Raw genomic sequence first — 24,415 nt, forward strand, 5'->3', positions numbered from 1 at the left:
AACTCGGGCAGTTGTTGTTGCCAACCTGTCCAGCAGGTGTGATGTTCGGATGTACCGACCCTGTACAGGTGTTGTTACACGTGGTCTGCCACTGCGAGGACAATCAGCTGTCCGTCCTGTCTCCCTGTATTGCTGTCTTAGGCGTCTCACAGTACGGACATTGCAATTTATTGCCCTGGCCACATCTGAAGTCCTCATGGCTCCTTGCAGCATGCCTAAGGCACATTCACGCAGATGAGCAGGGACCCTGGGCATCTTTCTTTTGGTATTTTTTAGTGTCAGTAGAAAGGCCTCATTTTCATAACTGTGACCTTAATTGCCTACTGTCTGTAAGCTGTTATTTATGGTTCATTGAATAAGCATGGGAAACAGTGTTTAAACCCTTTACAATGAAGATCTGTGAAGTTATTGGAGTTTTACGAATTAGCTTTGAAAGACAGGGTACTGAAAAAGGGACATTTCTTTTTTTGCTGAGTTTATCTCTAGCCTTAATCTTAATCTTAGCCTCTCTAGGCCACTGCAGAATCTCTCATCTTGCAGTCATAATTTGTAGACTTACATAATTAGTCTATCTCTTGCTCTCCCTTCCTAATTTTATCAGAATCTCTCATTCACACATACCACTCCTCCTTCTCCCCCTCTTGGCTGATCTTACACATTTAAATGGCCTCCCACTTGGCCCAGACATAATTTCAACATCTAGTGTTCATTTACATTTGGTTGAGTTGTCAACTAACGTGAATTCAACGTGAAATTTCAAGTCACTTCCTGTTGAATGCGGAACAAAGAAGAGCTTGGTTTTGTTTGTTTGGAAAGTTTGTTGTTTGAAAGTGTATTGGAAAGTTCTTGGTAGCTAGCGTCTTAGTTTGGATCCCGCGACGCAGTTGGCATCAGTGATCCTGCTGACCAAGGACAGGTCTGAGTAGCTATTTGGCGTCGCAGCTAGCCTAGCTACTAGCTAGCTGCATATCAAGCTAGCAGGGTTTTCTTGAAGGTAGCCCACGACGCGGTTAGCCATTGTGGCTGGGACCGTGGATTGTCCCGGGTTTGTGATTGCCTAGATCCCTGCTGTTTGTTGTTTTCAATCTTCCCCGTGACCTGCCTGTCTGGAACTGCGAGGATTAACAAAATAGATGGATTCATGAGGAGGAAAATTATGTGGATATATTGAAGCAACATCTCAAGACATCAGTCAGGAAGTTACAGCTTGGTCGCAAATGACTCTTCCAAATGGACAATGATCCCAAGCATACTTCCAAAGTTGGGGCAAAATGGCTTAAGGACAACAAAGTCAAGGTATTGGAGTGGCCATCACAAAGCCCTGACCTCAATCCTATAGAAAATGTGTGTGCAGAACTGAAAATGTGTGTGCAAGCAAGGAGACCTACAAACCTGACTCAGTTACACCAGCTCTGTCAGGAGGAATGGGCCAAAATTCACCCAACTTATTGTGGGAAGCTTGTGGAAGGCTCCCCAAAACGTTTGACCCATGTAAACTGACCCACTGGGAATGTAATGAAATAAATAAAAGCTGAAATAAATAATTCTCTCTACTATTATTGTGACATTTCACATTCTTAAAATAAAGTGGTAATCCTAACTGACCTAAGACAGGGAATTTTTACTAGGATTAAATGTCAGGAATTGTGAAACACTGAGTTTAAATGTATTTGGCTAAGGTGTATGTAAACTTCCGACTTCAACTGTAATTCATTTGATGATACAGCAGTAGCAATACAAGGTTATAACATCTATAGAAGAGACATAAATGCTTATGGGTGAGGTGTTGCTGTATATATTCAGAGCCATATAATGCTTAGTGAATATCTTATATTAGTGTTATTGAAGTGTTGTGGTTGCAGGTTCACTTGGCACATCTAAAGCCTTTTCTTTTGGGGTGTTGCTATAGGCCACCAAGTGCTAACAGTCAGTATCTAATAACGTGTGAAATGCTTGATGGTGTATGTGATGTAAACAAAGAGGTCTGCTTTCTTGGGGAATATTGACTGGTTTTCATCAAGCTGTCCGCTCAAGAGGAAGCTTCTTACTGTAACCAGTGCCTGTAATCTAGTTCAGGTTATTAATCAACCAACCAGGGTGTTTACAAACACTACAGGAACAAGATCATCCACATGTATCGATCACATTTTTAGTAATACTGTAGAACTTTGTTCTAAAGCTGTATCCGTACCCATTGGATGCAGTGATCACAATATTGTGGCTAGATCCAGGAAGCCAAAGTTCCAACAGCTGGGCCTAAAATAGTGTAGAAGAGATCATACAAAAGATTTTGCTGTGACTCTTATGTGGATGATATTAAAAATATTTGTTGGTCTGATGTGATTAATGAGGAGCATCAAGACGCTGCACTTGATGAATTGATGAAATTGCTTCTTCCAATTATTGATAAACATGAACCTTTTAAGAAACTGACTGTTAGAACTGTTAAGTCTTTGTGGATTGATGAGCAATTGAAAAACTGTATGGTTGAAAGAGATGGGGGGAAAAGAAGTGGCTAATACGTCTGGCTGCACATCTGACAGGCTTACATACTACAAATTGAGAAATGATGTGACTAAACTCAACAAAAAGAAGAAGAAACTGTATTATGAAGCCAAGATCAATGATATAAAGAATGATGGAAAAAAGCCCCTCTACTCTTTTCTATTTTTACCAATGACCTGCCACAGGTATTAAACAAAGCATGTGTGCCCATGTATGCTGATGATTCAAACATATACGCATCACCAACCACAGCTAATGAAGTCACTGAAACCCTTAACAAAGAGTTGCAGTCTGTTTTGGAATGGGTGGCCAGTAATAAACTGGTCCTGAACATCTTTAAAACTAAGAGCATTGTATTTGGTACAAATCATTGCTTAAATTCTAGACCACAGCTGAATCTGGTAATGAATGGTGTGGCTGTTGAACAAGTAGAGGAGACTAAATTACTTGCCATTACTTTAGATTGTAAGCTGTCATGGTCCAAACATATAGATTCAATGGTTGTAAAGATGGAGAGAGGTCTGTCCATAATAAAGAGATGCTCTGATTTTTTGACACCACACTCCAAAAAGCAAGTTCTGCAGGCTCTAGTTTTGTCTAATCTCTATTGTTGTCCAGTCGTGTGGTCCAGTGCTGCAAGGAAAGACCTAGTTAAGCTGCAGCTGGACCAGGACAGAGCGGCACATTAAGCTCGTCATTGTAATCAGAGGGCTGATATAAATACTATTGCATGCCAGTCTCTCTTGTCTAAGAGTTAAGGAAAGACTGACATCATCACTTCTTATTTTTATAAGAAACATTGTGTTGAAAATCCCAAATTGTTTGCACAGTCAGCTTACACACAGCTCTGACACAGACACGTATCCCACCAGACATGCCACCAGGGGTCTTTTCACAGTTCCCAAATCAGAACAAATTCAAGAAAGTGTACAGTATTATATACAGCCCTAATTGCATGGAACTTCCTTCTATCTCATATTGCTCAAATAAACAGCAAACCTGGTTTCAAAAAACAGATAAAGCAACACCTCACGGCACAACGTCTCTCCCCTATTTGACCTAGATAGTTTGTGTGTATGTATTGATATGTAGGCTACGTGTGCCTTTACATTTTTTTTTATGTAGTTCTGACTTTGAGCTGTTCTTGTCTATTGATGTTCTGTATTAAGTAATTCTCTATTGTGTTTCGTGTTTTGTGTGGACCCCAGGAAGAGTAGCTACTGCTTTTGCAACAGCTAATGGGGATCCTAATAAAATACCAAATACCAAATCAACAAAAAATGGCATCATGTCATTGAATTTATGTTAAAAGTTTGGTGGAAAAAAATATGAAATTCCTAACATCACCACATTCAATGTTTTTGTTGAAATTACGTGGAAACAATGTTGATTCAATGAGTTTTTGCCCACTGGGCTGTGTTTGCAAAGAGGGCTTGGTAGATAGGAGCAGCTTAGACTGGTCCGTGATAGACATAGATTGGTGGGCCAGGACACATACTGTATATAACAAAATAGTATCCTTCTATTCTGTTTTTGACAGTTGCCAACTCCTGAATAGCATCATCTGCACAAACCTGCTGGGTGTGCAGTACACATGCATATATATTCTGCCATTTTGGTACAAAGTAAAAACACATAACACCTAAACATAGGCCGGGGTATAGTGAGGGGGGTATGGCTGGAGGCCAAGGACACGAGCTGGGACATGGAATGGAGAAGATCACGTCAAGAGTTGACTACAGACCAATAGGGTTTGGGGGTGGGTAGGTCTCAGAACCCAAAGCGTACAACAACAGTCCTAAATGCAGGTCTGTGAGAGAATACATTTATGGTAAAAAGTGATCACTCATTTTCCATTGGCAGAGCAAACTGTCTCTATAAAAACACCAGATTAAATGTTTTTGTGTATGTACCAGTCCTGACAAAATAGTGACAGAAACTCTCCCCGTGAAGCTGCTACTGCCAACTGGAAGGGTGGAGCGGAACTACAAAAGCCTGCTTTCAGCTTCCAGCAAAGGCCTTCACTGCTATGAAATATGCCCTATCATAAGCATGTTACTGTCCAAAAGAAACAAAGACCCAAATTCAATCTGACACAGATAAAGGGAGACGGTACTGTTGGTTCACTTAGGATGTTTATATTGCATTGGAGGAGTTAACCATGTTCTGCATTGAAGGAGTTAAACAAGTTCTGTATCGGAAGAGTTAACCAAGTTCTGCATTGGAGGAGTTAAACAAGTTCTCTATCGGAAGAGTTAACCATGTTCTGCATTGGAGGAGTTAAACAAGTTCTGTATCGGAAGAGTTAACCATGTTCTGCATTGGAGGAGTTAAACAAGTTCTCTATCGGAAGAGTTAACCAAGTTCTGCATTGAAGGAGTTAAACAAGTTCTGTATCGGAAGAGTTAACCATGTTCTGCATTGGAGGAGTTAAACAAGTTCTGCATCGGAAGAGTTAACCAAGTTCTGCATTGGAGGAGTTAAACAAGTTCTCTATCGGAAGAGTTAACCATGTTCTGCATTGGAGGAGTTAAACAAGTTCTCTATCGGAAGAGTTAACCATGTTCTGCATTGGAGGAGTTAAACAAGTTCTGTATCGGAAGAGTTAACCAAGTTCTGCATTGGAGGAGTTAACCATGTTCTGCATTGAAGGAGTTAAACAAGTTCTGTATCGGAAGAGTTAACCAAGTTCTGCATTGGAGGAGTTAAACAAGTTCTCTATCGGAAGAGTTAACCATGTTCTGCATTGGAGGAGTTAAACAAGTTCTCTATCGGAAGAGTTAACCATGTTCTGCATTGGAGGAGTTAAACAAGTTCTGTATCGGAAGAGTTAACCAAGTTCTGCATTGGAGGAGTTAAACAAGTTCTGTATCGGAAGAGTTAACCATGTTCTGCATTGGAGGAGTTAAACAAGTTCTCTATCGGAAGAGTTAACCATGTTCTGCATTGGAGGAGTTAAACAAGTTCTCTATCGGAAGAGTTAACCAAGTTCTGCATTGGAGGAGTTAAACAAGTTCTCTATCGGAAGAGTTAACCAAGTTCTTTAACCATGTTCAAAGTTAAATGGCTCACAAGCAGCTCCAATTGTGGACATTTTCAGTGGATATTGACGGGAAACATCATCTGTCCTGAAATTATAATAAGCAATGCGCAGGAACGGCTTCGCTTGAATAGCCAACTGTTATGCCATGTCACCATCAGCTAAGGGACCTGGTACATGGAATCTGAGGAGTCCAAGATGATCGCCCTCTCTAAGTCAGATGCCAACTAAACAAACTAACTTGGGTACTTTAACCTTTCAGGGGAGACTGTACAGGGATACCATTACATAGACTCTTGCTTTTCCTTGATTCACACACACACACACACACAAACACACACACACACACACACACACACACACACACAGACACAGACACAGACACAGACACACACAGATACTCACACACTTATTTATTTTATTTTTATTTCACCTTTATTTAACCAGGTAGGGCCAGTTGAGAACAAGTTCTCATTTACAACTGCGACCTGACCAAGACAAAGGAAAGCAGTGCGACAAAAACAACAACACAGAGTTACACATAAACAAACATACAGTCAATAACACATTAGAAAAATCAATGTACAGTGTGTGCAAATGTAGAAGATTAGGGAGGAAAGGCAATAAATAGGCCATAGAGGTGAAATAATTACAATTTAGCATAAACACTGGAGTGATAGATGTGCAGATGGTGATGTGCAAGTAGAGATACTGGGGTGCAAAAGAGCAAGAAGATAAATAACAATATGGGGATGAGGTAGTGGGGTGTTCTATTTACAGATTGGCTGTGTACAGGTGCAGTGATCGGTAAGCTGCTCTGACAGCTGACGCTTAAAGTTAGAGAGGGAGAAATAAGTCTCCAGCTTCAGTGATTTTTGCAATTCGCTCCAGTCATTGGCAGCAGAGAACTGGAAGGAAAGGCGGCCAAAGGAAGTGTTGGCTTTGGGGATGACCAGTGAAATATACCTGCTGGAGCGCGTGCTACGGGAGGGTGTTGCTGTTGCTATGGTGACCAATGAGCTGATATAAGGCGAGGCTTTACCTAGCAAAGACTTATAGATGACCTGGAGCCAGTGCGTTTGGCGACGAATATGTAGGGAGGGTCAGTCAACGAGAACATACAGATCGCAGTGGTGGGTAGTATATGGGGCTTTGGTGACAAAACAGATGGCACTGTGATAGACTACATCCAGTTTGCTGAGTAGAGTGTTGGATATTTTGTAAATGACATTGCCGAAGTCAAGGATAGGTAAGACAGTCAGTTTTACGAGGGTATGTTTGGCAGCATGAGTGAAGGAGGCTTTGTTGGGAAATAGGAAGCCGATTCTAGATTTAATTTGGATTGGAGATGCTTAATGTGAGTCTGGAAGGAGAGTTTACAGTCTAACCAGACACCTAAGAATTTGTAGTTGTCCACATATTCAAAGTCAGAACTGTCCAGAGTAGTGATGCTGGTTGGGCGGGTAGGAGGGTGCGGGCAGCTATCGGTTGAAGAGGATGCATTTAGTTTTACTATCATTTAAAAGCAGTTGGAGGCCACGGAAGGAGTGTTGTATGGCATTGAAGCTAGTTTGGAGGTTTGTTAACACAGTGTCCAAAGAAGGGCCAGATGTATACAGAATGGTGTCGTCTGCGTAGAGGTGGATCAGAGAATCTCCAGCAACAAGAGCGACATCATTGATATATTCAGAGAAAAGAGTCGGCCCGAGAATTGAACCCTGTGGCACCCCCATAGAGACTGCCAGAGGCCCCTCCGATTTGATACACTGAACTCTATCTGAGAAGTAGTTGGTGAACCAGGCGAGGCAGTCATTTGAGAAGCCAAGGCTATTGAGTCTGCCAATAAGAATGCGCTGATTGACAGAGTCGAAAGCCTTGGCCAGGTCAATGAAGATTTCTGCACAGTACTGTCTTTTATCAATGGCGGTTATGATATTGTTTAGGACCTTGAGCGTGGCTGAGGTGCACCCATGACCAGCTCGGAAACCAGATTGCATAGTGGAGAAATGGTCGGTGTTTGTTAACTTGGCATTCGAAGATTTTAGAAAGGCAGGACAGGATGGATATACTGTAGGTCTATAACAGTTTGGGTCTAGAGTGTCTCCCCCTTTGAAGAGGAGGATGACCGCGGCAGCTTTCCAATCATCGGGGATCTCAGACGATATAAAAGAGAAGTTGAATAGGCTAGTAATAGGGTTTGCAACAATTTCAGCAGATCATTTTAGAAAGAGAGCAAATGTCTGTTTGAAAAAGCTAGCCTTAGCTTTCTTAACTGACTGTGTATAATGGTTCCTGACTTCCCTTCATTGACCTGGCCAAGGCTTTCGACTCTGTCAATCAGCGCATATCGTGGGGGCTCTTCGATGCTAATGCAGAACGCCACGGGATATTTTGTGCTGGTCAAGGGCAGTCAAGTCTGGGGTGAACCAAGGGCTATATTTGTTCTTAGTTCTACATTTTTTGAAAGGGGCATGCTTATTTAAGATGTTGAGGAAAGCACTTTTAAAGAGCAACCAGGTATCCTCTTCTGAAGGGATGAGGTCAATATCTTTCAAGGATACCCGGGCCAGGTCGATTAGAAAGGCCTGCTCGCTGAAGTGTTTTAGTGAGCATTTGACATTGATGAGGGGTGGTCGTTTGACCGCAGACCCATTACGGACACAGGCAATGAGCAGAGGTTTATTTAGAAGGCAAGTTGGTCAGGGTGATATCTAAGAGGGTGCCTGTGGATACAGATTTAGGATTGTACCTGGTAGGTTCCTTGATAATTTGTGTGAGATTGAGGGCATCTAGCTTAGATTGTAGGACGGCCGGGGTGTTAAGCATATCCCAGTTTAGGTCACTTAACAGTACGAACTCTGAAGATAGATGGGGGCAATCAATTCACATATGGTGTCCAGGGCACAGCTGGGGGCTGAGGGGGTTTATAACAAGCGGCAACATTGAGAGATTTGTTTCTGGAAAGGTGGATTTTTAAAAGTAGAAGCTCGAATTGTTTGGGCACAGACCTGGATAGTATGACAGAACTCTGCAGGCTATCTCTGCAGTAGATTGCAACTCTGCCCCTTTTGGCAGTTCTATCTCGTTGGAAAATTTAGTAGTTGGGGATGGAAATTTCAGGATTTTTGGTGGCCTTCCTAAGCCAGAATTCAGGCACGGCTAGGACATCAGGGTTGGCAGAGTGTGCTAAAGCAGTGAATAAAACAAAACTTAGGGAGGAGGCTTCTGATGTTAACATGCATGAAACCAAGGCTTTTACAGTTACAGAAGTCAACAAATGAGAACGCCTGGGGAATGGGAGCGGTGCTCGGGGCTGCAGGGCCTGGGTTAACCTCTACATCACCAGAGAAACAGAGGAGGAGTAGGATAAGGGTACGGCTAAAGCCTATAAGAACTGGTCGTCTAGTGCGTTCAGAACAGAGAGTAAAAGGAGCAGATTTCTGTGCGTGGAAGAATAGATTCAAGGCATAATGTACAGACAAGGGCATGGTATGATGTGAGTACAGTGGAGGTAAACCTAGGCATTTTGTGAGAGAGGTTTGTGAGAGAGGTTATGTCTCTAGAGGCACCAGTTCAGCCAGGTGAGGTCACTGCATGTGTGTGTGTGTGTGTGGGGGGGGGGGGGGGGCGACAAAAGGGGAATGGGAGCGGCAAAACTCTCATGATTGTAGACCAAGGTAAACCCAATTGACGCCTACAAGAGGGAGTTGACCTCCACAGCCTAAGGCATATTGGGCAGGGCTGGGGGCTCTACAGTGAAATAATATAATAATCACTGTCCAAAACAGCAATAGACAAGGCATATTGACATTAGTGAGAGGCATGTGTAGCCGAGTGATCATGGGATCCAATGAGTAACAATAGGTGAGTCAGGGAGCCGATTAGCAGATGGCTAGCAGATGGGCCTTCAGCAACGTCACAACGTTAGAGTTTGTTGAAACCACCTCGGACGATTACGCCAGCAGACCAGTCGTGATGGATCGGCGGGGCTCCATGTCGGCAGTAAAGGGTCCAGGCCAATTGGCAAAAGAGGTATTGTAGCCCAAGAATTAGCTGGTGGACCTCTTCGGCTAAACGGGAGATGGGTCTCGCTCGAGGCTAGCTCAAGGCTAACTGGTGCTTGCTTTGGGACATAGACCTTAGCCAGGAGTAGCCACTCGGATTGCAGCTAGCTAGCTGCGATGATCCGGTGTAAAGTTTCAGAGCTTGTGGTAGGAATCCGGAGATGTGGTAGAGAAAAAGCTGTCCGATATGCTCTGGGTTGATATCGCGCTGTGCAGACTGGCAGGTATTGACCGAGCTGAGGCTGGCTGGTGTCCGAATGAACAGTGAAGACCGCTTGCAGTGGCTAACTGACTTCTAGCTACTAGCTAGTTAGCTGGCTAGCTCCTGATTGGGGTTCCGGTTCTAAAGTATAACAATAGCAGATCTGTACAACATTGGGTGAGGCGGGTTGCAGGAGAGTATATTCATTGGAACAACCAAGATGCACAACCAACATACACAGTGTGACTAAATAGTACCTGTATGAGTTCAGGTCTGAGGTTGATGGTGCAGAGCCAGTCTCCCAGTCGAGGGTAGCTGGCCAAAGCCTGGGTCCTCTGTCTCTCAGGCACTCTCTGCTTACACTGCAGCTGCTTACAGATGTACTTAGTCAGCTTCACCTGGAGGGGGCGACAACACAAACACAAGAGTGATAAGACGCCGCTTGTTCTGATCTCCAAAAATGTTGATGGGGAAAATGTAATTAAGAATGTTCACAAAAAAACTGAAACAGAGACGATGCTAAGCAAAAGCGTAATCCTGAAAGTAATTATAACAAAGTAGAACAAAATGAGTGGAAACTAAAACTTGCAGCACAGTGTGTGGGAGTTTCATTTAATTTTAACAAAGGAGACTGACAACAAACTGACAACTGCAGGTGTGAAACCCACTGATGTTTGAGAACAAACTGCACAGTATTTCTTTCTTGTTATTTTCAGCATGAGGTCTGGTGTTCTATGCAAAACACAGGTGAGAAGTGAGACTAAGCTCAGGCTGAGGAAATCCCCCTGTCAACTGAAAGAGAGACAGAGACAGAGACAGAGAGAGAGAGAGAGAGAGAGAGAGAGAGAGAGAGAGAGAGAGAGAGAGAGAGAGAGAGAGAGAGAGAGAGAGATCCACTGAGTGTAGATGAGAACACCTGCTCTTTCCATGACATAGACTGACCAGGGGAAAGCCATGATCCCTTATTGATGTCACTTGTTAAATCCACTTCAATCAGTTAAGATGAAGGAGAGGAGACAGGTTAAAGAAGGATTTTTAAGCCTTGATACAATTGAGACATGGATTGTGTATGTGTGCCATTCAGAGGGTGAATGGGCAAGACAAAAGATTTAAGTGCCTTTGAATGGGGTATGGTAGTAGGTGCCATGCATGACGGTTTGTGTCAAGAACTGCAACGTTGCTGGGATTTCACGCTCAACCGTTTCCCGTGTGTATCAAGAATGGTCCACCACCCAAAAGATACAACTTGACACAAATGTGGGAAGCATTGGAGTCAACATTGGCCAGCATCTCTGTGGAACGTTTTTTCTACACCTTGTCGAGTCCATGCCCCAACGAATTGAGGCTGTTCTGAGGGCAAAAGGGGTGAGTGGGTGTAACTCAATATTAGGAAGGTGTTCCTAATGTTTTGTACACTCAGGACTAAAAATGGACAACTTTGTCTCAGAAGCACCTCAGTGTTAAAAACTCTCAAGAACATAAATGTAGAATGTTGATGAAGGAGAGGAAAAGAGGAGAAAAAGCGGGGGAGGGGACAGGTAGAGGGGGGGTAGAGGGGGAGGGGACAGTTTCAGTTCATCTATGACTTAATGTGTTTTTAACAGTTCTCCCCTCAGAGCAGCTAACAGCAAATAGTCCTCATTACATACAAACTCAAAGGAACACAGAGCAATTTTTGTCATGGGGGCGTTGGCCTGTGCCACTGCCATGACAACTGAGCGCCATGGAAACCCTGCAGCCACCGACGGCAGAACCCGTTTATGTCAAAATGAGATTATGGGTGATGCTGGGCTGGGGTTACAGAGACGACTAGAGAGATCAGTTAGAGCAGGGATGGGCAACACTGATGGTGGTGTGGGCCACAAAAAAATCTTAATTTATCATAAGGGGGGGAATAGACCAGAGGGCCGCCAGTTGCCCATCCCTGAGTATAGCAGAGTCAAGATGTCACCTTACCTTTGGATTCCAGACCCAGATAGCAAGCTTTACCTGGCAACTACTGGCAACCACTTTCATCAGTTCGCGTTCCTAGGAAACTATACACTATTTTTATTTTTTTTTGTGTTATTTCTTACATTTCTACCCCAGGAAATCTTAGGTTTTATTACATACAGTTGGGTGGAACTATTGGATATAAGAGCAACGTCAACTCACCAACATTACGACCAGGAATACGACTTTCCCGAAGCGGATCCTCGGTTTGGTCCACCACCCAGGACAATGGATCGTATCCCAGCCGGCGACCCAAAACAACGGGGCCGCAGAAGGGGCAGACGGAGCGGTCTTCTGGTCAGGCTCCGTTGACGGGCACATCGCTCACCACTCCTGAGCATACTACTCGCTAATGTCCAGTCTCTTGACAACAAGGTAGACGAAATCCGAGCAAGGGCTGCCTTCCAGAGAGACATCAGAGATTGTAAAGTTATTTGTTTCACGGAAACATGGCTAACTCGGGATACGTCATCAGAGTCGGTACAGCCACCTGGTTTCTTCACGCATCGCGCCGACAGAAACAACATCTCTCTAGTAAGAAGAAGGGCGGGGGTGTTATGCCTTATGATTAACGAGACGTGGTGTGATCATAACACCATACAGGAACGCAAGTCCTTTTGTTCACCTGACCTAGAATTCCTTACAATCAAATGCCGACGGCACTATCTACCAAGAGAATTCTCTTCGATCATAATCACAGTCGTGTATAACTTCATTTGACTCTATGTAAACTGGAAACCACATATCCTGAGGCTGCATTTATTGTAGCTGGGGATTTTAACAAGGCTAATCTGAAAACAAACCCTGGATCATTGTTATTCTAACTTCCGCGACGCATAAAGACCTCCCCTGCCCTCCTTTCGGAAAATATGACCACGACTCCAATTTGCTGCTCCCAGCCTATAGACAGAAACTAAAACAGGAAGCGCCTGTGCTCAGGTCTGTTCAACGCTGGCCCGACCAATCGGATTCCACGCTTCAAGATTACTTTGATCAGGTGGACTGGGATATGTTCTGCATAGCGTCGGACAATAACATTGATGAATACGCTGATTCTGTGACCGAGTTTGTTAACAAGTGCATCGGTGATGTTGTACCCACAGCGTCTATTAGAACATTCCCCAACCAGAAACCGTGGATTGATGGCAGCATTCGTGCAAAACTGAAAGTGCAAACCACTGCTTTTAATCAGGGCAATGTGACCGGAAACATGACCGAATACAAACAGTGTAGCTATTCCCTCCGCATGGCAATCAAACAAGCTAAGCGTCAGTATAGAGACAAAGTAGAGTCGCAATTCAATGGCTCAGACACGAGAGGTATGTGGCAGGGTCTACAGTCAATCACGGACTACAAAGGGAAAACCAGCCCCGTCGCGGACCAGGATGTCTTGCTCCCAGACAAACTTAACAACTTCTTTGCTCGCTTTGAGGACAATACAGTGCCACTGACACGGCCCGCTACCAAAACCTGCGGACTCTCCTTCACTGCAGCCAACGTGAGTAAAACATTTAAACGTGTTAACCCTCGCAAGGCTGCCGGCCCAGACGGCATCCCCAGCCGCGTCCTCAGAGCATGCGCAGACCAGCTGGCTGGAGTGATTACGGACATATTCAATCAATCCTTATCCCAGTCTGCTGTTCCCACATGCTTCAAGAGGGCCACCATTGTTCCTGTTCCCAAGAAAGCTAAGGTAACTGAGCTAAATGACTATCGCCCCGTAGCACTCACTTCCGTCATCATGATGCGCTGTGAGAGACTAGTCAAGGACCATATCACCTCCACCCTACCAGACACCCTATACCCACTCCAATTTGCTTACTGCCCCAATAGGTCCACAGACGACGCAATCGCAATCACACTGCACACTGCCCTAACCCATCTGGACAAGAGGAATTACTACGTAAGAATGCTGTTCATCGACTACAGCTCAGCATTTAACACCATAGTACCCTCCAAACTCATCATTAAGCTCGAGACCCTGGGTCTCAACCCGGCCCTGTGCAACTGGGTCCTGGACTTCCTGACGGGCCGCCCCCAGGTGGTGATGGTAGGTAACAACAACAACATCTCCACCCCGCTGATCCTCAACACTGGGGCCCCACAAGGGGCCCTCTCTTGTACTCCCTGTTCACCCATGACTGCGTGGCCATGCACGCCTCCAACTCAATCATCAAGTTTGCAGACAACGCTACAGTGGTAGGCTTGATTACCAACAACGAGGAGACGGCCTACAGGGAGGAGGTGACGGCCCTCAGAGTGTGGTGTCAGGAAAATAACCTCACACTCAATCTCAACAAAACAAAGGAGATGATAGTGGACTTCAGGAAACAGCAGAGGGAGCAGCCCCCTATCCACATCGACGGGACAGTAGTGGAGAAGGTGGAAAGTTTTAAGTTTCTCGGCTACACATCACGGACAAACTGAATGGGTCCACCCACACAGACAGGATGGTGAAGAAGGCGCAGCAACAACAACCTCAGGAGGCTGAAGAAATTCGGCTTGTCACCAAAAACACTCCAATTTTTACAGATGCACAATCGAGAGCATCCTGTCGGGCTCTATCACCGCCTGGTACGGCAACTGCTCCGCTCACAACCGTAAGGCTCTGCAGAGGGTAGTGAGGTCTGTACAACGCATCACCGGGGACAAACTACCTGCCCTCCAGAAAGCCTACACCACCCTATGTCACAGGAAGGCCAAAAGATCATCAATGACAACAACCACCCGAGCCACTGCCTGTTCACCCCGCTATCATCCAGAAGGCGAGGTCATTACGGGTGCATCAAAGTGGGGACCGAAAGACTGAGAAACAGCTTCTATCTCAAGGCCATCAGACTGTTAAACAGCCATCACTAACATTGAGTGGCTGCTGCCAACATACTGACTCATCTCTAGCCACTTTAATAATGAAAAAATGGATGTAATAAATGTATCACTAGTCACTTTAAACAATGCCACTTTATATAATGTTTACATACCCTACATTACTCACCTCATATGTATATACTGTACTCTATACACTTGTGTGTATAAGGTAGTTGTTGTGAAATTGTTAGGTTAGATTACTTGTTAGATATTACTGCATGGTAGGAACTAGAAGCACAAGCATTTCGCTACACTCGCATTAACATCTGCTAACCATGTGTATGTGACAAATAAAATTTGATTTGATTTGACATTACAGCCTTATTATAAAATTTATTATTAAATTGTATTTTTTTCTCATCAATCTACACACAATAACAGGTGTTTAGAAATGTTTGTCAATGTATAAAATAAAATAAACAGAAATATGACATTTACATAAGTGTTTAATCAGTATTTTGGCAGCGATTACAGCTTAGAGTCTTCTTGGGTATGTCGCTACAAGCTTGGCACACCTGTATTTGGGGAGTTTCTCCCAATGTTCTCTGCACACCCTCTCAAGCTCTGTCAGGTTGGATGGGGAGAGTCGCTGCAGAGGTATTTGCAGGTCTCTCCAGAGATGTTCGATCAGGTTCAAGTCCGGGCTCTGACTGGGCCACTCAAGGATATTCAGAGACTTGTCCCGAAGTCACTCCTGTGTTGTCTAGGCTGTGTGCTTAGGGTCATTGTCCTGTTAGACGGTGAACCTTTGCCCCAGTCTGAGGTCCTGAGTGCTCTGGAGCAGGTTTTCATCAAGGATCTCTCTGTACCTGGCTCCGTTCATCTTTTCCTCAATCCTGACTAGTCTCTCAGTCCCTGCCGCTGAAAAACATCCCCACAGCATGATGCTGCCACCACCATGCTTCACCGTAGGGATGGTGCCAGGTTTCTTCCAGATGTGAAGTTTGGCATTCAGGCGAAAGACTTCAATCTTGGTTTCATCAGACCAGAGAATCTTGTTTCTTGTAATTATTTCACCTACAGTGCCTTGCGAAAGTATTCGGCCCCCTTGAACTTTGCGACCTTTTGCCACATTTCAGGCTTCAAACATAAAGATATAAAACTGTATTTTTTTGTGAAGAATCAACAACAAGTGGGACACAATCATGAAGTGGAACAACATTTATTGGATATTTCAAACTTTTTTAACAAATCAAAAACTGAAAAATTGGGCGTGCAAAATTATTCAGCCCCCTTAAGTTAATACTTTGTAGCGCCACCTTTTGCTGCGATTACAGCTGTAAGTCGCTTGGGGTATGTCTCTATCAGTTTTGCACATCGAGAGACTGAAATTTTTTCCCATTCCTCCTTGCAAAACAGCTCGAGCTCAGTGAGGTTGGATGGAGAGCATTTGTGAACAGCAGTTTTCAGTTCTTTCCACAGATTCTCGATTGGATTCAGGTCTGAACTTTGACTTGGCCATTCTAACACCTGGATATGTTTATTTTTGAACCATTCCATTGTAGATTTTGCTTTATGTTTTGGATCATTGTCTTGTTGGAAGACAAATCTCCGTCCCAGTCTCAGGTCTTTTGCAGACTCCATCAGGTTTTCTTCCAGAATGGTCCTGTATTTGCCTCCATCCATCTTCCCATCAATTTTAACCATCTTCCCTGTCCCTGCTGAAGAAAAGCAGCCCCAAACCATGATGCTGCCACCACCATGTTTGACAGTGGGGATGGTGTGTTCAGCTGTGTTGCTTTTACGCCAAACATAACGTTTTGCATTGTTGCCAAAAAGTTCAATTTTGGTTTCATCTGACCAGAGCACCTTCTTCCACATGTTTGGTGTGTCTCCCAGGTGGCTTGTGGCAAACTTTAAACGACACTTTTTATGGATATCTTTAAGAAATGGCTTTCTTCTTGCCGCTCTTCCATAAAGGCCAGATTTGTGCAATATACGACTGATTGTTGTCCTATGGACAGAGTCTCCCACCTCAGCTGTAGATCTCTGCAGTTCATCCAGAGTGATCATGGGCCTCTTGGCTGCATCTCTGATCAGTCTTCTCCTTGTATGAGCTGAAAGTTTAGAGGGACGGCCAGGTCTTGGTAGATTTGCAGTAGTCTGATACTCCTTCCATTTCAATATTATCGCTTGCACAGTGCTCACTGAACTTCTGGAGAGAGTTTGCTGCACTGAAAGTAAAGGGGCTGAATAATTTTGCACGCCCAATTTTTCAGTTTTTGATTTGTTAAAAAAGTTTGAAATATCCAATAAATGTCATTCCACTTCATGATTGTGTCCCACTTGTTGTTGATTCTTCACAAAAAAATACAGTTTTATATCTTTATGTTTGAAGCCTGAAATGTGGCAAAAGGTCGCAAAGTTCAAGGGGGCCGAATACTTTCGCAAGGCACTGTATATGGCCTATTTATTGCCTACCTCCCTACTCTCTACATTTGCACACACTGTACATAGATTTTTCTATTGTGTTATTGACTTTATGTTTGTTTATGTGTAACTCTGCGTTGTTGTTTTTGTTGCACTGCTTTGCTTTATCTTGGCCAGGTCGCAGTTGTAAATGAGAACTTGTTCTCAACTGGCCTACCTGGTTAAATAAAGGTGAAATAAAAATACATGAATAAATTGTTTCCCATGGTCTGAGAGTCTTTAGGTGCCTTTTGGCAAACTCCAAGTGGGCTGTCATTTGTCTTTTACTGAGGAGTGGCTTCCGTCTGGCTACTCTACCATAAAGGCCTAATTGGTGGACTGTCGCAGAGATGGTTGTCCTTCTGGAAGATTTTCCTCTCCACAGAGGATCTCTAGATCTCTGTCAGAGTAACCATCGGGTTCTTGGTCGCCTCGCTGAAAAAGGCCCTTCTCCCCCGATTGCTCAGTTTGGCAGGGTGGACAACTCTAGGAAGAATCTTGGTGGTTCTAAACTTCTTACACTTGATTGAATGATTGAGGCCACTGGGTTCTTGGGGACCTTCAACGCTGCAGACATTCTTTGGTACCCTTCCCCAGATCTGTGCCTCGACACAACCCTGTCTCTGAGCTCTACGGACAATCCTTCGACCTCATGGCTTGGTTTTTGCTCCGACATGCACCATCAACTGGGACCTTATGTAGACAGGTGTGTGCCTTTCCAAATCATGTCCAATCAATTGGATTTACCACAGTGGCACTCCCATCTCAAGGATGATCAATGGAAACAGGATGCACCTGAGCTCAATTTCGAGTCTCATAGCAAACGGTATGAAAACTTATGTAAATAAGGTATTTCTGTTTTTTTATTATACATTTGCAAAAAATTATAAAAACCTGATTTAGCTTTGTCATTATGTGGTATTGTGAGTAGATTGCTGAGAAAGAATATACACTCAATCAATTTTAGAATAAGGCTGTAAAGTAAGGGGTCTGAATACTTTCCGAAAGTATCCCTCTGTCCAGTCACAATAATTACTTCTAGTCTTACCCCTCTGTCCAGCCACAAACATTACTTCTAGTCTTACCCCTCTGTCCAGCCACAAACATTCCTTCTAGTCTTACCCCTCTGTCCAGCCACAAACATTACTTCTAGTCTTACCCCTTGTCCAGTCACAATAATTACTTCTAGTCTTACCCCTCTGTCCAGCCGCAAACATTACTTCTAGTCTTACCCCTTGTCCAGTCACAATAATTACTTCTAGTCTTACCCCTCTGTCCAGCCACAAATATTACTTCTAGTCTTACCCCTCTGTCCAGCCACAAACATTACTTCTAGTCTTACCCCTCTGTCCAGCCACAAACATTACTTCTAGTCTTACCCCTCTGTCCAGCCACAAACATTACTTCTAGTCTTACCCCTCTGTCCAGCCACAAACATTACTTCTAGTCTTACCCCTCTGTCCAGCCACAATAATTACTTCTAGTCTTACCCCTTGTCCAGTCACAATAATTACTTCTAGTCTTACCCCTCTGTCCAGCCACAAACATTACTTCTAGTCTTACCCCTCTGTCCAGCCACAAACATTACTTCTAGTCTTACCCCTCTGTCCAGCCACAAACATTACTTCTAGTCTTACCCCTCTGTCCAGCCACAAACATTACTTCTAGTCTTAACCCTCTGTCCAGCCACAAACATTACTTCTAGTCTTACCCCTCTGTCCAGCCACAAACATTACTTCTAGTCTTACCCCTCTGTCCAGCCACAAACATTACTTCTAGTCTTACCCCTCTGTCCAGCCACAAACATTACTTCTAGTCTTACCCCTCTGTCCAGCCACAAACATTACTTCTAGTCTTACCCCTCTGTCCAGCCACAAACATTACTTCTAGTCTTACCCCTCTGTCCAGCCACAAACATTAATTTTAGTCTTACCCCTCTGTCCAGCCACAAACATTACTTCTAGTCTTACCCCTCTGTCCAGCCACAAACATTACTTCTAGTCTTACCACTCTGTCCAGCCACAAATATTACTTCTAGTCTTACCCCTCTGTCCAGCCACAAACATTACTTCTAGTCTTACCCCTCTGTCCAGCCACAAACATTACTTCTAGTCTTACCCCTCTGTCCAGCCACAAACATTACTTCTAGTCTTACCCCTTGTCCAGTCACAATAATTACTTCTAGTCTTACCCCTCTGTCCAGCCACAAACATCACTTCTAGTCTTACCCCTTGTCCAGTCACAATAATTACTTCTAGTCTTACCCCTCTGTCCAGCCACAAATATTACTTCTAGTCTTACCCCTCTGTCCAGCCACAAACATTACTTCTAGTCTTACCCCTCTGTCCAGCCACAAACATTACTTCTAGTCTTACCCCTCTGTCCAGCCACAAACATTACTTCTAGTCTTACCCCTCTGTCCAGCCACAAACATTACTTCTAGTCTTACCCCTCTGTCCAGCCACAAACATTACTTCTAGTCTTACCCCTCTGTCCAGCCACAAACATTACTTCTAGTCTTAACCCTCTGTCCAGCCACAAACATTACTTCTAGTCTTACCCCTCTGTCCAGCCACAAACATTACTTCTAGTCTTACCCCTCTGTCCAGCCACAAACATTACTTCTAGTCTTACCCCTCTGTCCAGCCACAAACATTACTTCTAGTCTTACCCCTCTGTCCAGCCACAAACATTAATTCTAGTCTTACCCCTCTGTCCAGCCACAAACATTACTTCTAGTCTTACCCCTCTGTCCAGCCACAAACATTACTTCTAGTCTTACCCCTCTGTCCAGCCACAAACATTACTTCTAGTCTTACCCCTCTGTCCAGCCACAAACATTACTTCTAGTCTTACCCCTCTGTCCAGCCACAATAATTACTTCTAGTCTTACCCCTTGTCCAGTCACAATAATTACTTCTAGTCTTACCCCTCTGTCCAGCCACAAACATTACTTCTAGTCTTACCCCTCTGTCCAGCCACAAACATTACTTCTAGTCTTACCCCTCTGTCCAGCCACAAACATTACTTCTAGTCTTACCCCTCTGTCCAGCCACAAACATTACTTCTAGTCTTACCCCTCTGTCCAGCCACAAACATTACTTCTAGTCTTACCCCTCTGTCCAGCCACAAACATTACTTCTAGTCTTACCCCTCTGTCCAGCCACAAACATTACTTCTAGTCTTACCCCTCTGTCCAGCCACAAACATTACTTCTAGTCTTACCCCTTGTCCAGTCACAATAATTACTTCTAGTCTTACCCCTCTGTCCAGCCACAAACATCACTTCTAGTCTTACCCCTTGTCCAGCCACAAACATTACTTCTAGTCTTAACCCTCTGTCCAGCCACAAACATTACTTCTAGTCTTACCCCTCTGTCCAGCCACAAACATTACTTCTAGTCTTACCCCTCTGTCCAGCCACAAACATTACTTCTAGTCTTACCCCTCTGTCCAGCCACAAACATTACTTCTAGTCTTACCCCTCTGTCCAGCCACAAACATTACTTCTAGTCTTACCCCTCTGTCCAGCCACAAACATTACTTCTAGTCTTACCCCTCTGTCCAGCCACAAACATTAATTCTAGTCTTACCCCTCTGTCCAGCCACAAACATTACTTCTAGTCTTACCCCTCTGTCCAGCCACAAACATTACTTCTAGTCTTACCACTCTGTCCAGCCACAAATATTACTTCTAGTCTTACCCCTCTGTCCAGCCACAAACATTACTTCTAGTCTTACCCCTCTGTCCAGCCACAAACATTACTTCTAGTCTTACCCCTCTGTCCAGCCACAAACATTACTTCTAGTCTTACCCCTTGTCCAGTCACAATAATTACTTCTAGTCTTACCCCTCTGTCCAGCCACAAACATCACTTCTAGTCTTACCCCTTGTCCAGTCACAATAATTACTTCTAGTCTTACCCCTCTGTCCAGCCACAAATATTACTTCTAGTCTTACCCCTCTGTCCAGCCACAAACATTACTTCTAGTCTTACCCCTCTGTCCAGCCACAAACATTACTTCTAGTCTTACCCCTCTGTCCAGCCACAAACATTACTTCTAGTCTTACCCCTCTGTCCAGCCACAAACATTACTTCTAGTCTTACCCCTCTGTCCAGCCACAAACATTACTTCTAGTCTTACCCCTCTGTCCAGCCACAAACATTACTTCTAGTCTTACCCCTCTGTCCAGCCACAAACATTAATTCTAGTCTTACCCCTCTGTCCAGCCACAAACATTACTTCTAGTCTTACCCCTCTGTCCAGCCACAAACATTACTTCTAGTCTTACCCCTCTGTCCAGCCACAAACATTACTTCTAGTCTTACCCCTCTGTCCAGCCACAAACATTACTTCTAGTCTTACCCCTCTGTCCAGCCACAAACATTACTTCTAGTCTTACCCCTCTGTCCAGCCACAAACATTACTTCTAGTCTTACCCCTCTGTCCAGCCACAAACATTACTTCTAGTCTTACCCCTCTGTCCAGCCACAAACATTACTTCTAGTCTTACCCCTCTGTCCAGCCACAAACATTACTTCTAGTCTTACCCCTCTGTCCAGCCACAAACATTACTTCTAGTCTTGCCCCTCGGTCCAGCCACAAACATTACTTCTAGTCTTACCCCTCTGTCCAGCCACAAACATTACTTCTAGTCTTACCCCTCTGTCTAGCCACAAACATTACTTCTAGTCTTACCCCTCTGTCCAGCCACAAACATTACTTGTAGTCTTACCCCGCTGTCCAGCCACAATAATTACTTCTAGTCTTACCCCTTGTCCAGTCACAATAATTACTTCTAGTCTTACCCCTCTGTCCAGCCACAAACATTACTTCTAGTCTTACCCCTCTGTCCAGCCACAAACATTACTTCTAGTCTTACCTCTCTGTCCAGCCACAAACATTACTTCTAGTCTTACCCCTCTGTCCAGCCACAAACATTACTTCTAGTCTTACCCCTCTGTCCAGCCACAAACATTACTTCTAGTCTTACCCCTCTGTCCAGTCACAAACATTACTTCTAGTCTTACCCCTCTGTCCAGCCACAAACATTACTTCTAGTCTTACCCCTCTGTCCAGTCACAAACATTACTTCTATCTTACCCCTCTGTCCAGCCACAAACATTACTTCTAGTCTTACCCCTCTGTCCATTCACAAACATTACTTCTAGTCTTACCCCTCTGTCCAGCCACAAACATTACTTCTAGTCTTACCCCTCTGTCCAGCCACAAACATTACTTCTAGTCTTACCCCTCTGTCCAGCCACAAACATTACTTCTAGTCTTACCCCTCTGTCCAGCCACAAACATTACTTCTAGTCTTACCCCTCTGTCCAGCCACAAACATTACTTCTAGTCTTACCCCTCTGTCCAGCCACAAACATTACTTCTAGTCTTACCCCTCTGTCTAGCCACAAACATTACTTCTAGTCTTACCCCTCTGTCCAGCCACAAACATTACTTGTAGTCTTACCCCGCTGTCCAGCCACAATAATTACTTCTAGTCTTACCCCTTGTCCAGTCACAATAATTACTTCTAGTCTTACCCCTCTGTCCAGCCACAAACATTACTTCTAGTCTTACCCCTCTGTCCAGCCACAAACATTACTTCTAGTCTTACCTCTCTGTCCAGCCACAAACATTACTTCTAGTCTTACCCCTCTGTCCAGCCACAAACATTACTTCTAGTCTTACCCCTCTGTCCAGCCACAAACATTACTTCTAGTCTTACCCCTCTGTCCAGTCACAAACATTACTTCTAGTCTTACCCCTCTGTCCATTCACAAACATTACTTCTAGTCTTACCCCTCTGTCCAGTCACAAACATTACTTCTATCTTACCCCTCTGTCCAGCCACAAACATTACTTCTAGTCTTACCCCTCTGTCCATTCACAAACATTACTTCTAGTCTTACCCCTCTGTCCAGCCACAAACATTACTTCTAGTCTTACCCCTCTGTCCAGTCACAAACATTACTTCTAGTCTTACCCCTCTGTCCAGCCACAAACATTACTTCTAGTCTTACCCCTCTGTCCAGTCACAAACATTACTTCTAGTCTTACCCCTCTGTCCAGCCACAAACATTACTTCTAGTCTTACCCCTCTGTCCAGCCACAAACATTACTTCTAGTCTTACCCCTCTGTCCAGCCACAAACATTACTTCTAGTCTTACCCCTCTGTCCAGTCACAAACATTACTTCTAGTCTTACCCCTCTGTCCAGCCACAAACATTACTTCTCGTCTTACCCCTCTGTCCAGCCACAAACATTACTTCTAGTCTTACCCCTCTGTCCAGCCACAAACATTACTTCTAGTCTTACCCCTCTGTCCAGCCACAAACATTACTTCTAGTCTTACCCCTCTGTCCAGCCACAAACATTACTTCTAGTCTTACCCCTCTGTCCAGCCACAAACATTACTTCTAGTCTTACCCCTCTGTCCAGCCACAAACATTACTTCTAGTCTTACCCCTCTGTCCAGCCACAAACATTACTTCTAGTCTTACCCCTTGTCCAGTCACAATAATTACTTCTAGTCTTACCCCTCTGTCCAGCCACAAACATCACTTCTAGTCTTACCCCTTGTCCAGTCACAATAATTACTTCTAGTCTTACCCCTCTGTCCAGCCACAAATATTACTTCTAGTCTTACCCCTCTGTCCAGCCACAAACATTACTTCTAGTCTTACCCCTCTGTCCAGCCACAAACATTACTTCTAGTCTTACCCCTCTGTCCAGCCACAAACATTACTTCTAGTCTTACCCCTCTGTCCAGCCACAAACATTACTTCTAGTCTTACCCCTCTGTCCAGCCACAAACATTACTTCTAGTCTTACCCCTCTGTCCAGCCACAAACATTACTTCTAGTCTTAACCCTCTGTCCAGCCACAAACATTACTTCTAGTCTTACCCCTCTGTCCAGCCACAAACATTACTTCTAGTCTTACCCCTCTGTCCAGCCACAAACATTACTTCTAGTCTTACCCCTCTGTCCAGCCACAAACATTACTTCTAGTCTTACCCCTCTGTCCAGCCACAAACATTAATTCTAGTCTTACCCCTCTGTCCAGCCACAAACATTACTTCTAGTCTTACCCCTCTGTCCAGCCACAAACATTACTTCTAGTCTTACCCCTCTGTCCAGCCACAAACATTACTTCTAGTCTTACCCCTCTGTCCAGCCACAAACATTACTTCTAGTCTTACCCCTCTGTCCAGCAACAATAATTACTTCTAGTCTTACCCCTTGTCCAGTCACAATAATTACTTCTAGTCTTACCCCTTGTCCAGTCACAATAATTACTTCTAGTCTTACCCCTCTGTCCAGCCA

The 24,415-nt window shown here is 44.2% G+C and overlaps 1 protein-coding gene across 1 annotated transcript in view; it reads right to left on the reverse strand.

Moving 5' to 3' along the window:
* LOC110507885 (kinase suppressor of Ras 1) overlaps nucleotides 1–24,415 on the reverse strand; it is an 84,301-nt gene that overhangs the window by 37,438 nt on the left and 22,448 nt on the right. Inside the window, exon 2 of the mRNA XM_021588271.3 lies at nucleotides 10,069–10,209. Coding sequence (XP_021443946.3) covers nucleotides 10,069–10,209 — 141 coding nt within the window. The remainder of the gene's footprint in view (nucleotides 1–10,068; nucleotides 10,210–24,415) is intronic.

Source organism: Oncorhynchus mykiss, chromosome 27 (genome assembly GCF_057628025.1).
Source record: "Oncorhynchus mykiss isolate SJ-2025 chromosome 27, ASM5762802v1, whole genome shotgun sequence".
NCBI lineage: Eukaryota > Metazoa > Chordata > Actinopteri > Salmoniformes > Salmonidae > Oncorhynchus > Oncorhynchus mykiss.